Source organism: Bombus affinis, chromosome 5, assembly GCF_024516045.1.
Source record: "Bombus affinis isolate iyBomAffi1 chromosome 5, iyBomAffi1.2, whole genome shotgun sequence".
NCBI lineage: Eukaryota > Metazoa > Arthropoda > Insecta > Hymenoptera > Apidae > Bombus > Bombus affinis.
Genome location: NC_066348.1, coordinates 9334834 through 9351957, shown reverse-complemented (window position 1 = coordinate 9351957; position 17124 = coordinate 9334834). Strand labels below are relative to the sequence as shown.

The following is a 17124-nucleotide window of genomic DNA, read 5'->3' as shown; positions in this document are numbered from 1 at the left end:
GTTGTATACTCTTGTATAGTCTTTGATTTCTAGTTGATAGTCGTCGCGTATCGTACATTGCATCATTTTTCTAATAATCTTCTTGTAATATGAAATCTACACGCTGACTACTGTGGACAGTTGTACGATATACACTTTGTACACTGTTGTATAACCTTGTATAGTCTTTTTAGTTGATAGTCGTCGCGTATCGTACATTGCACCATTTTTCTAATAATCTTCTTGTAATATGAAATCTACACGTTGACTACTGTGGACAGTTGTACGATATACACTTTGTACACTGTTGTATAACCTTGTATAGTCTTTTTAGTTGATAGTCGTCGCGTATCGTACATTGCACCATTTTTCTAATAATCTTCTTGTAATATGAAATCTACACGTTGACTACTGTGGACAGTTGTACGATATACACTTTGTACACTGTTGTATAACCTTGTATAGTCTTTTTAGTTGATAGTTGTCGCGTATCGTACATTGCAGCGTCTTTCTAATCCCATGGAATATGCTGTGGAGGAAAGAAGATTTTTAATCGATACTTGCGTAGTTACATGCGTAACTTTCGTATCAAATCAAACCTTTTTGTCTTTTCCTTTGGTATTTAAATCGCGTCAATTGCTTGGTTGTCGACGACTATATTATTTTATATTATTTTTGACATCAGATTAATTATATCTAGGAACTCAATGAGGTTTCTTATTCCGTCTACGCGAAGGCTGTCCCTTAGCCAGTTAACTGCATTCCACGTGCATTCTCGTCATTGCTCGATTTTAACTACGCACCCCGTAAGGGATTTTTGAAAGTAAACTTAATAAATTGCTCTATCTTATTGGTCTATCTTGCAGAAAACAGCGTTGATCGTCATATTTCCGGCAGTAGAGTAACAAATAGTCTACTGTATTTTTAGCAGTTATTTAATAATTTAGTATTTCAGAGTACGTTTTATGCGACCGATTCTTACGATTAGTCCGGTAACTGTTACTTGTTCTCTTCTGGTTAACCTGGTAACATGAAAATCGAAATGCCAAAGGTCTCTAATATACGAAAAAGCGAAGTTATTCCATTGTGCCTTGCAGCTGATCTTCCGCATCTTCGTTACGCGATTTGCTAAAGTTAAATAGCGACGAGAAAATGGTAGCGATGATTTTTTATACATATTGGAAAATAGATCTGGTACGACTTCTTCGTCCGTTTTCTCTTTCGTACTAAACATATCGATAACAGCTGTAGATTCTAATATACACAGGTAAATTCTATAGAATTCAAACTACCTACCAACCGACATTTTTACTTTTATTTTATTTCACCGGCAGTCATTTGCTGAATAGAATAAATCACGAGAGAAGAACAGCAATTTAGAACTTACAAAATCGATGCTCTATTTCCCAGGTAAAATTTGCAGTAGATTTGTTACTAACTGTTATAGTATTTAATTTAATTATTCCCAAAATAAACTCGATTTTCCAGAATCGATCGTCTGATTTATATCATACATTCATCGTTTTCGACTCTCACAATTCAATTTCGTAAAATTACGCCACTTTTTAATCTTCCCTCTGTTCACATGTCGCATACTGTATTTTCCATATTCCACGAATAGCATACAACACGCGTACGCATCAAATGAACCATACGACCCATTCTAAGAAGTTTCTGAAATAACGCTGCGAATCAGTAAAAACGAACGTAGTATTCCTGCCATCTTTCGAACAATCAAAATTCCAGTACCTTTCAATTCGTTTAATTAACTTAATTAAGTAGCGTACGACCCATGGTTGGTCGTACGGGCAAAATGGAGGGGAACGTATCAGAATGCAACGGTCGTTGCTCGGGACGAATCGCCTTGAGACAATTAGCGATATCCATCTTGCACTGGGATCTACCCCTGTGAAAGGGGCCCCTGGCACGGCGCGTGCCCTGCGCCAACGAGCAACTAGGGCGCGTGACGAAAGGAGCCGCAAGGTGTTAGCCTGGCTAGCGCGGCAGATTTCAGGATAAAGACGGCCAACCGATGGGAAAAACCTTGTCCCGTGAACGCTCGGTCGTACACGTACAGTCCTTCCAAGGATTCGAGTCCGTTAACCCGGCAAGGACGCAAATTGGCCGGAAACCTACCGATCGATGGGGAAGACGCTCGCACAGTGCGGCGTTCGAACGACGATTCGGGAGAAACATCGAAACTCGCTGACCACGTTCGCAAATTTCCAGGCCACGTTCGCCAGATTCGCGAGCAACGTTCGTACGATGGTAAGCCGCGTTAAACGAATGGAACGTTGAGTTTTCTTTGCGATAAGAAGGTATCTTTCTTTTCCATGAACTTGGGCCACACCGATGCACAAGTTTTCCCTTCGTCCTGGAAAAATTGTTTCTCGTTCGCAGTTACAGTGATTTCTACGAGCGTTCTACGATTATCATTTTTGTAATCGTTGTATTGGATCGGAAACTAAGTGATTGCGGATTTTGCCAATAGGTGGTATTGAGAAAATCCGCAATCACTTAGTTGCCAGGCCAATAATTCGATAATTTCGATCGGCTAAGCTTGGAAGCTTGCGTCGTCGAATCTTACGTTTCGAACAAGAAAGGGAAAGATGCGCGAACGGTGTTCCACGTTTATCGAAACGAACCGTATGTTTGGTGTGCCATATGGCTGCCGGGGGCCGATTCCTTTTCGAGAAAAATAGATCGTCGACAACGAAACCGGCCACGCCGATCTATCAGAGGCTCGGCACGCGCCCCACCTCCCACCTGGGCTTAATTGATTTTCGTTCACCTATCTATTGGACAAGTCATTCGAATGTCGATAAAAACTTGTTAACGACTCGTCACAGTCTATGACGTTGACCATCGGAGAGCAATTTTAATCTTCCAAGGGCGGAATGAATCCAAAGGGCAACATGTGCGTGGACGTATAGTGGAATCGGTCATGGCAAGCAGAACTATGGTAACCCTTAATATTCTGACGTTTATTCGTCAGAGCGTGAAGAAAGTAGGAAATTAGGTGATAAACGTACGTTGAAAAATTATACAGAGATTACAAGATCTTAGGCGGAATTAATCGATCGACTACGTATTTTACGATTTTGTCAATACCATTTAATGACGAAATCCGCAATCACTTAGTTGCCAACCCAATATATCTACGTTAAGTACATTGGCGTAGTATCTAAAAATTATAAAAAAATTAAATAGTATTAAATAGTATTGTAAAAAAATAATCGAAGAAAAATAGGATTAAGCTGAAAACATAACGTTTAGTTAATGAGTTAAAAAAAAAATAGCAATTAAAAGAAAATCGAAAAAGTAACAATTAGACTATTTTTTATTTCAAGTACATAGTTCAGTCACCCTTACGATACCTACGCTTCTTTCATGGCAACAGACGCTTACATTGTTTTTATAAACTCTCTTTCTTCTTTGCAAATCGTCAATAATCATCGTTCATTGATTGATAATTATTGAACGGAGCATAAAACCATGGTGTAAGAAAATGATGTTCGTGCAACCTTAAAACGTAAAAGATAATAAAAATGTAGTAAATAATTGAATTACCTGCTTCGTGTCTGAAGATAATAATATTATACATATGTATGGTACATACAATAATAATATTTGATAAAGTAGCAGCAGTGAAAATTGATGTTTTTTATGGAGCAATCAAACGAAAGTTTGATTGTATAAATAAAAATGGACTACGAGATTTTCTTAAATGAATGTTAATTAAGCGAACAATGGTTTACGTGATCCTTCGATTAACGTTAATTAATTGTCAATATTGATAGATGTATAAAATTTGGTATTTATGATCATGGTATGATATGGATCTGAATGATCATTAAACTTGAGAATGACTCCATGACGATTTAGAGAATGATCAATGTAGAAAATAAGTCTTACCGCACTGAAACTCTCTAAATTTAAAGTGTAGAATTTGTAGGCTGTTAATTTCAGAGGCGTTATGCTTTTTGATAGCATCATCATTAAAAGCTTCCTGCAATTAATCGATGATAGATACCATTTGCCGTTTGTTCTGAAAATATGTACGTTCCTTTGAATCTTCGATTTCTACTTTAATTTACATAATTTGATTTATCGTCTACTTTACTTCACGAATCAATTTATTAATACTAGAATCGACTACTTGACTACTACATGAAACTCTATTAAATAACATGAAATTTACCACTGAGAAAGGAAAGAAATTTGCACGATTATAAAAGTCCTACTATTAAAATTTATATATTACTACGGAAGAATAATTTTCTAATTTGTTTATATACCATCCGTAGTTAAAATTTCCATGCAATCTACGACGGTTAAATAATTTATTTATCCGTCTCCCTTATATTTTTTCATATCGAAGATACTAAAAAGCACAGAAATAAGATAAACTATCGTCATTTGTTCGATCATTTTTAAATAGTGCATAAGATATACATAATTGACAAGTTTTGCAACGTAACACGAGATAGTGGAATGTTCTCATAGAAAGTTTAATTTTTAATTTTTCTAGTATTAGCTGCACATCAAAATCTAAGATGACGTGAAATCAGAGTAAAAATATCGCAGGAATTATAGCCAGAGTATCGTTGTTTTCGTATTTCGTATTTCTGTTACAATTTTTTACTCAAATTCCAAGTACTTTCGTACAACAAAATGTGCATATCAAACTATAAGGCACTCTGCGTTTAATTAACGCAGATCCTTCCTCAGCGCTTTACATTCGTTCGAAGAAAGTCGATGGATGGAAAAGGTTAAAGAAAAATCCTTACGTAAATTCGAATATACGTTCGGTGGAGTCCGACAGCTGTTGTCCTGGCCAGCTTACGAATAAAAGATCGCATAGCAAGGATATCGTCACCGAGATATATCTAAAAGCCAAGGCTGCGTTTTCTTGTACGTTTATTACCGCCTAATCGCAATGACAAACAATTAACGTGTATATCGTCTTGCCGACAAACTATAAAATGAACTTGACCCGAATTGGAAACCGACCTGGAACTGTGTGAAGCTTACGCAAATCATGTTGAATCCTATCTGAAGCAAGTAAGACGTTGTATTTGCGTCCTCGAGTATATTAGCGAATCTTGATTAACGAAGGAGAGATGTAAAGATCGATATTTTTATTTCATTGGAAACACTTAGAAACGAAGAGAAACGTGACAAAGAACGCGGATAGAGAACAATCTGAGACGATTAATAATACTGACTCGATTATGTGTTCGTGCAATAGTACGCAGTCCCTGGCATTTTGATACCATTTATCATCGCGTTTATTGGCATGTAGCTTCACGTCCATCACGTCGCTTTCCACGAAGTTTTCTAGTTTGAATCTAAACAGTTACGATTTCACGATTAAAACAGTTCTTCGTTTATCTTCTTATAAGGGACGTTAATCGATTCACGATGCAATTGCATTAATCGTTAGATACAGATTGAAAGAGTATTTGAAACATTATACAATGTTGGCAAAAATATTTTAAACAATCCTACTGACGATCAGCAGACTGTGAATATTTATGTAATTTTATATTTCTATGACTACGATTAGAGGAAAAAGAAAAGATCGTTTTATTTGCTGTAAATATCATAACAAGTGCTATACTTTGGATATTTCGTAAATTTGTCCATCTTATGTACGTTTTGTGTATCTTTGCAGCTTACGAAGTTTTCTAGCTTGAATCTAAACAATTTCACAATTAAAAGAGTTCTTCGTTTATCTTATTATAAGGGACGTTAATCGATTCACGATGCAATTGCATTAATCGTTCGATACAGATTGAAAGAGTATTTGAAAGAGTGTACAATGTTGGCAACAATATTTTAAACAATACTATCGACGATCAGCAGACTGTGAATATTTATGTAATTTTATATTTCTATGACTACGATTAGAGGAAAAAGAAAAGATCGTTTTATTTGCTGTAAATATCATAACAAGTGCTATACTTTGGATATTTCGTAAATTTGTCCATCTTCTGTACGTTCTGTGCATCTTTGCAGCTTTAAAGTCAAACATACTATAAATGGATAAGGATCTTCTGTCTGGCGATTAATTTGGAAATTGCATCTATTTTTGCGAATTTTTATCGCTTTATTTATTAGAATATTTTTGAACGAACGCATAGAGCTTCTCTTCGTGAAAAAATAATATTCGATTACGATGTGACAACACGCACTCACTGTACAAAATAAACCTTTGTAACTTACCTCTCGTAAAAGAAAGTTAATAAACGACAAATGGAGCTAGCTGCTAAATCAGTTGCAATAATAATTTTTCAAAATATTTTTACCAACTTCGTAGAGCGTTCTTTCGATTCATATTAAAAATATGAGATTTCATCGTAGACAATGTCTCTTGTTAGCTAGTTTATTTAATCGCGCGTGACAATTTGACAAATTCTAAACGTTCTGAACTATGATAAAAACACAAATCTCGCAGGAGTTCGTAGCTTGTCGTAATCGTTTGAGAAAGTATGGAAAAGATCTCGAAATTTTCGATTAACGAAGATTGCATATAAGAACAATCAAAATCGTATTATCCGTATATTCGTGTTAAACGTCGAAATCTCGTAACATTAAAACGTATATGCAATAATATCTCGTATCAATTCGTTGCCTCCTGTAACATCGAGTCACAATGTAGAAACCTTTGATATTCGATGCTTTTGGAGGAAATTAATTTCAGAAATTCAGAATTGTTCATTAAATAGTTATTAACCCTTTTAGTGTCCATAGATCGATCCGAGGAATTTGTCAGAAATATAAAAATTTATGCACCTTTTGCCTGCACAAATATCCTGCATGCCTTACCACTCGAAGAAACTTTTGCTAAGATTTTAAAAGCTTCATAAAAAATATTGATTGCTCGATAAATATTCATTCTTACTGTTCAACGATTTTCATTAATTGTTTCTTACTTTCCAACAATTTTTCGCAGATCCTTCTTACTTTTATTTCTCAATTTCACCTTACTTTCCCATACCACTTTTCACATCAAAGTAAATATCGCAATCTTTGTCAATTTTTCGCCCTATTCGTAGTCGTATCAACAAGGAAATTTTCATGAAATTTACGCGACAGAGGACAACTAAACTGCACGGGGATCGATGGAAAGTTTCGATGGAAATTTCTATCGATACTGTTAATACGGTTACCTTAAAATTTCGCAAAGTCCGCTCTCGTGTAGAACGTAGACAGCTATTATCGAGTTGATAGCCAAAACAATTGTGGTGTACGCTAAAGTACCAATGTACGAGTGCACCAAAAGAGGAAAGTAGTATTTGTCCACATCGACGAAATGTTCAACACGAAACGCCAACGGTCGGTCGTCGGATATATTGCAGAGTCCTAAAGCGTCAGCTGCATTCAGCAGCAATGGCATCGCCGCAAACGGTGTTATTAATCCGAATAAGAAAGCTGTGGTCAACGTTACGAATTAAAGTTGCGGAAATTTGAAAGCACCATTTCGTCCGCTTTCCTTTCCCCTTCATTTTTCTCCTATTTTTCCAATTTTCTTACTTCCTTCGACGCTCGTAAATTTCGTAAAACGTATTTCTGATATTTATTTTCGTCAAATGAAATCTGAATTTCAAGCAACGTTCTTGTATAGCGAAGAATCTAACAAATTCCACTGCTCATCGAATTTTGCCCATTTTTTTTTTTTTTTTTTTTTTTTTTTTTTTTTTTTTTTTTTTTTTTTTTTTTTTTTTTTTTTTTTTTTTTTTGAAGAAATAAAGATCGCTTTGACTGGAACTCGCATTAATCTTCGATATAATCGACAACACACGTATCGTATAAATTTCAATTTGTTGATGTTAATTATGCTAGTTACTGCATGTAGCGTCAATTGTTGAAAATTCTAAATCGATTTAGGATAGTTTAATAATTAGGATAATTTTAACACGCGTTGTCGAACATCTTGAGAGTCTTCAAAATGCTCGCGATATAAAAATTTATCTATCGAAAGTTTGAACAGAATTTATATAGCGTTCGGTAAAGGGTAAGATCAGAATAAGTGAACGTAGAATTTGAGAAACCAAAGCCAAAGAGCAAAAGATATTATGTTTGAACTATAAAGTAATAGAAATATAATATTCTCGAGTTTCTAGAACATTCAAATTTTCTTACAATTGATCTACGTTAAGGATACACGAGATAAATGTTATTAGTTATTAGAAGGTTAATACGTATGAGATACTCACAGTATTAATCACTTTTAAACGCTGTATCGCAAGTTGCAAGGTCGCCTTACCTACAAAACTGACAGTAATTTTCTTTCCTATCGCGTATTGTTCAGAAAGAAGATCGTACTCGATTCTCAGTTTCTTATAAATTTCCCAGTCTTCTCGCATAATATCCAGCAAACGTTTCATCTGTGTAATTGCGCGTGAACGTTAACGTTAACTTTGACACGAGAGACACGGCAAACTTACCTGTTTGAAATTGTAAAAGAAATTGATATACTTTGCGAGGCACATCAAGCTGATCATAAAAGGCGCGAAACCTTCCAGTAACGAGTCTATGTCGTTGGCAGTTATGGCAGTCATCATTCCACCGCCCTAAAAAGAAGAAATATTCCAAAAGGGAAATTCCAATAAAATTGATATTTCGGTAAAACGTTGCACGAGAGAAGAAATGAAAATTTCCTAATAATGTCGGGTTAGCGTTAAGTTTAGGGGCGTGTAACGAATCTTCGTTCGGACTAGCCATCGCTATTGTACAATAGAGATTATATTTACTGGTATAAATATAATTTTTACAGAGTTTGACAAATAATCGTGGTGATTAGACACTCGAGATGTTAAGGACAATGTTCTTAGGATCAATAACGAATCCACGGTCAACGGGGTAACTCTTTGTTAAACGTAGAATATATTTTGAAACACAAAGTAACGTTTGCTGTGACGCTCGGTGTAATACTGCGCGTAAAGACGATGTGAAAATTCTCCAAGGTGATCGCAAGAATAAAAGACTGATGGAAACTTTCCTCTCGTTACGATCGCGTTTGTTCGTTGTATATTGGCCGGGGATACCAACAAAATTCCAGTCCCGCTTAGCTGCGACATTGCTCCTGTCCGGGGTTTGATTGTTAATACAACGTGTATCCTATAATATTGGCACTTCCCTGTTAGGTAAAAACGTCCATCTCGTGACCGTGGCTACGTTCAGCGACCAGTTGTGTCACCTCGAGCCCAAGCCCACTGTCACTAATCTCGGGCAAACATAATCGGATTGAATCATAACAACTACTTCTAAATTTGATTATTTAAGTACAGTTATAATAAATAGTCTAGACTAAAGTATCGGGGATCTTGCCAAAAATTCCAAAACAAAGGCCCCGATGTCTTTTCATCTGCGACATACATATAGCATATAGTAATGACTATTACATTCACATCAGACTATACAGGGTACACCAAAAGTAAAATAACATGGAAATAATTACGCGAATCTCAACTTGTACTAATTTTCAAGCATCGTTACATGCAATCCAACTATTAACACTTTGACTGCCACGCCGAAATCACATGGTTCGCTCAGGATGCCACGAGAGTGTTTTTATTATTCAAAACATATAATGACAAAATAATAATAAATTGATCATATAAGACAACATTCTTCCCCAATGGACCGTTTATTTTATTGGTGGTCACTGGTGACCACCGTGACACCTTGGTAACAGTTGATAGCAACATATTGTAACAAGACTTTGTTTATTTCAACAAACCATTCGCATTCGTTATTTCGTCGTAATCAAAACGTGCGAAATATATTGTTGAAACGTGTAGAAGATATTGGTAAACAGTATTTGCTCATTCTATGTATAATAGTAAGGTATGTGTACACTTCTAACTTCAATTATATGATTATAAAGCAACGTTTACGATTATTTTTTAAGCTGTGTTTATAATAATATTCGTAGATTACTCCTCAAAGATATGGACGCAAACACAGTGCACCGTTAGTTGCAAGATTTGTTTTCATTTTTTTTATTGATGTTCTAATAAAAATGTTTAATTGCTCAATGGGGCACTTTTTATTTCAAAGTATCTTCTATTTATCGGTTATATTCAAAATACCCTAATTGTCAATTTTCATACAATTTTTATCAATGACCAACGTGGCGTCACGGGAAAAACCGTGACAGTCAAAGTGTTAACATTTATTTCCTACGGAAAATCGACCAAGTGACGTGTGCCAAAAATGCAGAAAATCTTGCAGATAAAAATATTATTTTTTAAATCGTTCATTAAATCATTCGCCACTTTATTACACTGTCAAAGCATGAAGACGATTGGATGTCGAAACTATTTAAAATATAACGTTTGTGAGACTACGAGGTTTTAGCGAACAGCAGAGCATACACTGAGTAACGCAATTAATCGGTGGAATAAGTCGAGGTGCGAATAATTCGAGGTTCGTTGCCATGGACAAAATAGCTCTGCAGATATAGATATTTATAAATCATTTATAAATCATGTGAAATATATTTGTTTGACAATGTGCATCAATACCTGTAGGATCACTTGAGCAACAATGATGGGAATGAAAACGATCGCAACCAAACTCCTTTGCAGAGTAGTTTGATACGGCCAGATGCCGATCGTAAATAGAAGGTACTTATTGAGTCTCAAGTACTCATATTGAGCACTATCCATGCCGAGATGTTCAATGTTTCAATGTATTTTCCACGACTACTTTCCAAAGACTGGCCTATGAAGTTTAGCCAGACCTATCAATTGTAGAACATTGAAGATCCGTTCAACAGGGACGATTACTGTCATTAGATATTCCGTTTCATAGTCGATATTCAAGGAACAACTAGACGAAATTGATTCGTTCAATCTGTCACGCAAACGATTGCAAGCAATAGGTGAAACGACGGTTGACGATTTATTTAATTCAAAGACTGAATTGCGTTAATTAAATTCTTCCGAGAATCTATTATTTCTGCATAAAGAATCAAAGGCGAATGAGAAATGTGCGACTGAAGTGGCGTTTTCAAATCGACTATTCATGCTGGAACACACAATCTGGATAATACGTAAAATGAAGTGAGACATTCTGCGAAGTTACATGCCAATTTCGATTTATAATTAAAGGATACATCATCGATTCCTAATTAATGGACATCTAACTTGCGGTACAATTCTTGGTTGTCAGTATTGGTCACAGCTGTGTAAAATATTGTTTCAAGTCGTATTTTGGGGAATAAGATATTTTATTTGCGAGAAAACTTTTTAAATGTATTTATTATAATGTATTATTAGATATTTCGTTGGTTTTAATTTATTTTTGTCGGCCATCCAACGTGAACATTACGCTGGATTCCGAAATAAAATGTGAATAATAATACAGAATAAAACGGTATTGCTAATGTGCGCGTGATGTTACTCGATTCTTTATTTTTTTTATTTCAAGAAACGAACAGAGATGCGTTTTAAAATGAATATAAAAGCCCTTGGTGGAAGGTAGTAAGTATCGCATAGTATAAATTTTTATTCTCGATATTTATATAATCGTAAAGATTAACAATTTTCAATCGCATTAAAATCCGGAGCAGGCAACAAAATCCAGAAAATTATTCGTAGAGCGATAATTTAATAACACGATCCTTTTCGTATTTCGGTGAGACGAAATGATGATATTGCGAGTAATTACGCTATTACAAGTAACGTTATTAAGAAACAATTTGCAAATTTGAAAATTACATATCTAACAAGTTCTCGTATATATTCGTCATTTTTATTTTAAGAAACAGGATAAGTTTTTTTTGTATACAATTCTTCGGTCGTAGATTTAAAATTGAACAGTTTGAAAATACACAACGACTTCGTAACACTCGTTATCTTCGTTTTAATAAACAAAATATGCTGTTAGCTATACATATTTAGTCTTTTAATCTTTCGTTCAAAATTATTTCTTTAACTTCGCTCTAAAATCGTACGTATCGTTTTGTAAACGTAACACGATTGCTATTCTTTTGAGAATTAATCGAGCAACAGATATGCAATCGAAGAAAATTGATTTTCAGTTAAGGGGGCGATGTTAAATTTCTAGAAGTTTGTTCCTGAATTGTTTTTATAAAATACAGCATAAATATTAAGAGATACATCCATAATTATATTGAAAATACTTAACATATTTATTATTTGTGTTACTTCTTACAGCGTGATATTTCTCATTAAATAAACCCAATGAAAATTCAACGGATCAATGTAAAAGAAAATACCGATTAACCTCGTGATCTTCTGTTGATCACGTGCCAATTGAATTGTTACAAAATGAATTTATTGCGCGAATTAAATGTAAATGAATCTGTTGGACTTTAGCGTAATTTATAAGGTCAGGTGCAAGATATAACAGAAAATAGTCCTAACTTTATAATATTATCGTAACGAATCAACGCTTGAGATCAAGATTAATTAATCGATTAATATTAGGCAAACATTTCAAACGATATTCTTCACAGACAAAGCTTAAAATTAATTATCAAAAGAAAAAGAAAATTCGTTCGCTCATCTGATCAATTTTTCGCCCACTTCGTTACATCTCATCTTATCGTATTTCGTCGATCAATCGGTGATAAACGTCACCTCCGTTTAACAGATTTAAAGCTATCGACGCGACGAACTATCTTCGCGAAAACAAAGAGTACAATCGGATATGAAAGGAGTATCTGCCAGAGAAACTGGAAGAGCGACACGCGACGAGTATTAAAAGAAAGCCAAGTTCTCGGTAAGTTTCTGCCTCTTATTCGATTTAAAATGTACGATACGAGTATCGATATTAACATACGTGACAAGAATATACTATATATAAATTTCATTTAAGACACTTTTGAATTGCAATCGTTGAGAATTGCAGAACGTCGGTTTCGATCGACAACGCACACGATCGACTTTCAAATTTCCGCTAAAACCTCGTGCGTAGAAGCTAACCAGGTGCTACGTTTCTCGCTTGTTCCCTTTTCGTGCGCTGGCCAAATCGTTGCAAACTGTCGTTTGAAATATTAAATACGCGTTACACGCACAGCAAACAATGTTATTTGTACACCGAGTCGCGAAAACTATTCGACTACTCGCGGACAATGGATTGCGCGCGTTATACGAGAAAACATTTTGAAATTTGTTGTTGCCACTGTTACGAAACTCGGTTACCACGATTACATTGATAACGTTTCGAATCAATCTGAAGATGTCTGTACATAGAACTACGAGACATTTAACACGAACACGTGTGCAGGATGCGATCGAACGTAGAAGCGGACACGACGCGATCGTTTGTGGAAAGATGAGAGAAGATTATCAAGTAAAATTTGTTTATTCTTGGCTTAGCTTTTAATGATTAGAGAAGATCTAATTCGGAAATTTATCGAGTATAATTGAACGTGGCCAATTTCACTGATTGGCCTGGACAGGAATAAATGATCGTCGCATAGTCGTTCTACGCGTGAGAGTAACATTTGTTCGTAAGACTCTTCGTTTGCGGGAAAAATAAGTTTGAAAATTCGTCCTATTTTCTTGAAAATAAAATATTAAATGGGAAAATATCATTCTACGTTTCTGATTTATTTTCACACGTAGAATAACTTCTCGTTGATAGCTTAACCCTGTCCAGTTCCGAATCAGCCACTTTCGAGTATACTCGATAAATCTTCAAATTCGATATCCTCGAAAACTGATCTGAGAAATTTTATTCTATGCTTTTTCCTTATTTTTCCGCATAGAATGCCCGCTTTTACGTGTTAGTCGAACGGACCCTGTATTTATATTTCGTAGAGGTGACAAAAGTATTTAAAAACAGCGAATTAGGCGTTACATTGTTAAACCTGAATATTAACAATTACTATTATTATTATATGCTTCGGATGGCTATTTGTAACTGTATATTAATTTTTTATTAACGCATTTGCAACAGGTGTTTTGCAATTTTTATATTCATATTCAGACTGATTTCATATTTTGCCAATACAATCGTGACAAGTATCGTAGTACTAATGAATTTTCGTTATCAAATACCTTTCATTGTAGTACTAACGAAGTTTCAAAATGTTTAATATAACAGATAGAATATGGACATAAAATTCATCTAAAATCGTAAGTGTTCTAATACTATCGTGAGTCAGTATACATATATCGTAAATAGACTGCGGATTTTTATACATTTTTGGGGAAATTTGAGAATGCAAAAATAGACAGAATGAACATACGCGAATATATAATAAATGCAAATATTCAAAGTATTTTACCGTTTGTTGTTATATTTAGTAGATAAGATAAACTACCTAGGTTTCGTTTTAATTATTTATAAAGATACGAAGTTGCTTAAATATCCGCAGTCTAATTATTTAATAACATTTATAGACACGATATTTCTATTATTTATAATCGATAGAATGTCGATTAAAAGGAAGGTAATGGTAATAAATGTCTACCCTTTTCTTTTTTTTATTCATTGAGATCTTTTCTTTTCGTCATTGATGTTACATTTTTCGTTCCTCGCAACATTAAAAAATTCAATAATTTAAACTACTATCTAAACGTTACTTTGCTTATCTTCCTTATGTCTGTAACATATCTATAATAAATACTTTCTTAAAACAACAGCGCTTAGAATTCTAAATTTATGTCTACGTATCTGTACATAAATTCAAAAATTCCAACATTGCCTATGAAGAACCATCCATCGTTCGATTCCCGACAAATTAATCGACGAACGTGCATTTCAACAGAAAAGTTGAGGCATTTTTTATAAAATGGAATTATTCAGCTTGCTTTACTGTACCCTCTCTTCGGTATCATTTTACGTACATTATCAGACAACTTGAAATCACTTGCTCAACTGTATTTTACATATACAGTGAATCGTCTATCAATTTCGTTTATTATTTCGATTAATTCGAAACATAATAGACGTATTAATTCGAAATCAATGGCATGGTATCTCTTGCTCGAATAAAATTCCGCGCGTGAAGCTTCCTTACAAATGATTACTTTTCATGGGATTACCTAACGATTTCATATTTCGAACGATAATGTACAATATGATGTTTGTATATTATACGTACGGTGAATGAAACGATAGATTTATCGTAGAACAACTAGAAAACGAAGACAACGAGAAACATCGAATTTGCGTCAAATGGCGCAATTTCCTCTCACACCGAAAGTGTCTTAAACTTGTGCTGGCGGTAGTGTAGCTTTATCGGGGTTCGCACTTTGATAGTAGCGTGTGTCGTTCGTCACCGTCACGAAGCTAATACTGCAATTCCACGGAAACGTCGAAATTTATCTCTCTCGAATTCCATAAACGAAAATATTTCAAACGACAGCTTCCAACGACTGACGCAAACTCGGAGCAACGCCCTGCGACGCTAATCCCGCGATCAAAATATAAAAGCGATCATCAGCGAAATATAAGCGGGTTCCAAATCGTCCTAAGGGTGTCGGTGCTCGACCAATGAAAAATGAACGATATACTAAGTGTGCCACGCAACTTGGACAAGCTGTCGTTCTGACACGTTAAAGGATAGAAGAGAGTTTCGCTAGACAAAATTTTAATTCTTTCTTAATATAATCTTAGGATCGTCCCTGTTTCTTCAAACTAGGATGAGATCATGAAGATGCGAGAACTCGATGGCCGCCCATTTTTCGTTACAGAAAATCTCGACAGACGTGTCAAAGCAGACACGCGATATCTTTTGCAAAATTGAAAAAGTTCTCGAATGGAGATGATTCAAACGAACGGCGCGAGTCGATGCTCGTGCGAACTCGCGACGAAAGTGTACGTCGAGGTGTACGTCGTAATCGTTCGAATCAAACTGATATCGCGGAAAACGTCCAAGTACACGCACTAAAGTTGCGATCAAAGAATCTTTTCAGAATGCATTAGTATCGTCGCCGTGTCAAGACTACTTGGGTTGTCAGTTTCCGGACGATCCTGCTACTCTAAACAGGTGATCTCGTAATATTCGAAACGATTAATTACCATCGCCCTCGATTAATTTTGTCCAACAAATTTTCTTTTCTATCTTCTACCGTTTCAGAGCTGTAGCTTGTCCCAGTCGCGCGGGACACTCTGTATACTCGCAACCATGAGCTCGATCACGCTCGGTGTACGCACCGTCGAAACAACGAGGTCAACTCGTCGAGAAGGCAAATCGATGGACAGACTCGCAGCTTGTCCTACTAGGCGATGCAGCATCCGTTGTTCTGATGGCGCGTTTTGCCGCTCTTCGACATCGTGAAACCAGGACAACACTGATCCTGGTGCGTCAACGACTGCGAGTTGCTGAGATCGCTATGGAACGTGGTGTAATACTCTTTGCTCTTCTGTCGCTTCGAGACGTCGGAATCGGCAGACGCAGCTCTGTCGTCGCGAGACTCCTCCGACGACGAACTCGAGCTCGTCACGTTCAACTCTGGTTTCGGGTGTATCCCGGCCGATCGGTTCTCCGCGCGCGGCGATAAACTGTCCCTGTGCTGTCTGAAGTGTTCCTCGGTGTCGCTCAGAAGGCAGCTGAACATCTCCGAGTTCCTGGTCATCACCGCACCCATCGAGTTCGACCTGCATTCTGAAAATAGACAGGTTTTCAGGGAGAAATTATTAATGTTTCACTGGTAAGGATCACTATAATGAATGATACCATAATGAACCTTCTGATGACCTAATTCTATCGGATCGGCCCAAGAGTTCGTTCGGTTTTTCTTGCAAGGTGTCTTTAGTGGCATTTAGTTGCCTCCCATTTCGTTCGAAATATCATTCTTAAGGTCGTGCTGTGAAAGTTACCACCTTTAGCTTGCATTAAAAAAAGAAAAAGGAGCTTGTTGAGATCGGTGTAACCATTTCGACGACAAATTTAGATTTCGAATCGTTCGGATCTCTCGATAAGACGTAGACAAGCTGATACGTATAAGCACACGTAAACGTATAATTACGTCTGGCCTGAAACTCTGCCGTGTATTTTGGATCGTTGCCTCGTACAAATACAACGTTCTGATTAATTTCTTGTTCTATCTTTCCCTTTCATTTATCTTTCACCGTTCTCGTCCTGCTGGCTCTACTTTCAACCACCGAGTTAACGTCTCAACTGAAACTCGAGCTTGGAACGCGCGTCTCGTG

General features: G+C 36.0%; 2 protein-coding genes across 10 annotated transcripts in view; both read right to left on the bottom strand.

Moving 5' to 3' along the window:
• Positions 1–1277: 1277 nt before the first annotated feature.
• On the bottom strand, positions 1278–14035 carry LOC126916346 (odorant receptor 4-like). Its single transcript, XM_050722061.1, has 9 exons — positions 10515–14035; positions 8433–8558; positions 8252–8372; positions 7155–7416; positions 5208–5330; positions 4993–5083; positions 4770–4909; positions 3895–4027; positions 1278–3503 (listed from the first exon to the last, which is right to left on the bottom strand). The coding sequence occupies exons 1-9, from the start codon at positions 10656–10658 to the stop codon at positions 3453–3455; spliced, it is 1191 nt and encodes a 396-aa protein (XP_050578018.1). The 5' UTR covers positions 10659–14035; the 3' UTR covers positions 1278–3452.
• A 402-nt stretch (positions 14036–14437) lies between these two features.
• The window catches only part of LOC126916338 (soluble guanylate cyclase 88E), a 37542-nt gene continuing 34855 nt past the window's right edge, over positions 14438–17124 (bottom strand). For all 9 annotated transcript variants that reach the window (XM_050722042.1, XM_050722040.1, XM_050722041.1 and 6 more), the window contains one exon: positions 14438–16576. In XM_050722042.1, the coding sequence (XP_050577999.1) occupies positions 16191–16576 (386 nt within the window). In that variant the 3' untranslated portion in view covers positions 14438–16190. The remainder of the gene's footprint in view (positions 16577–17124) is intronic.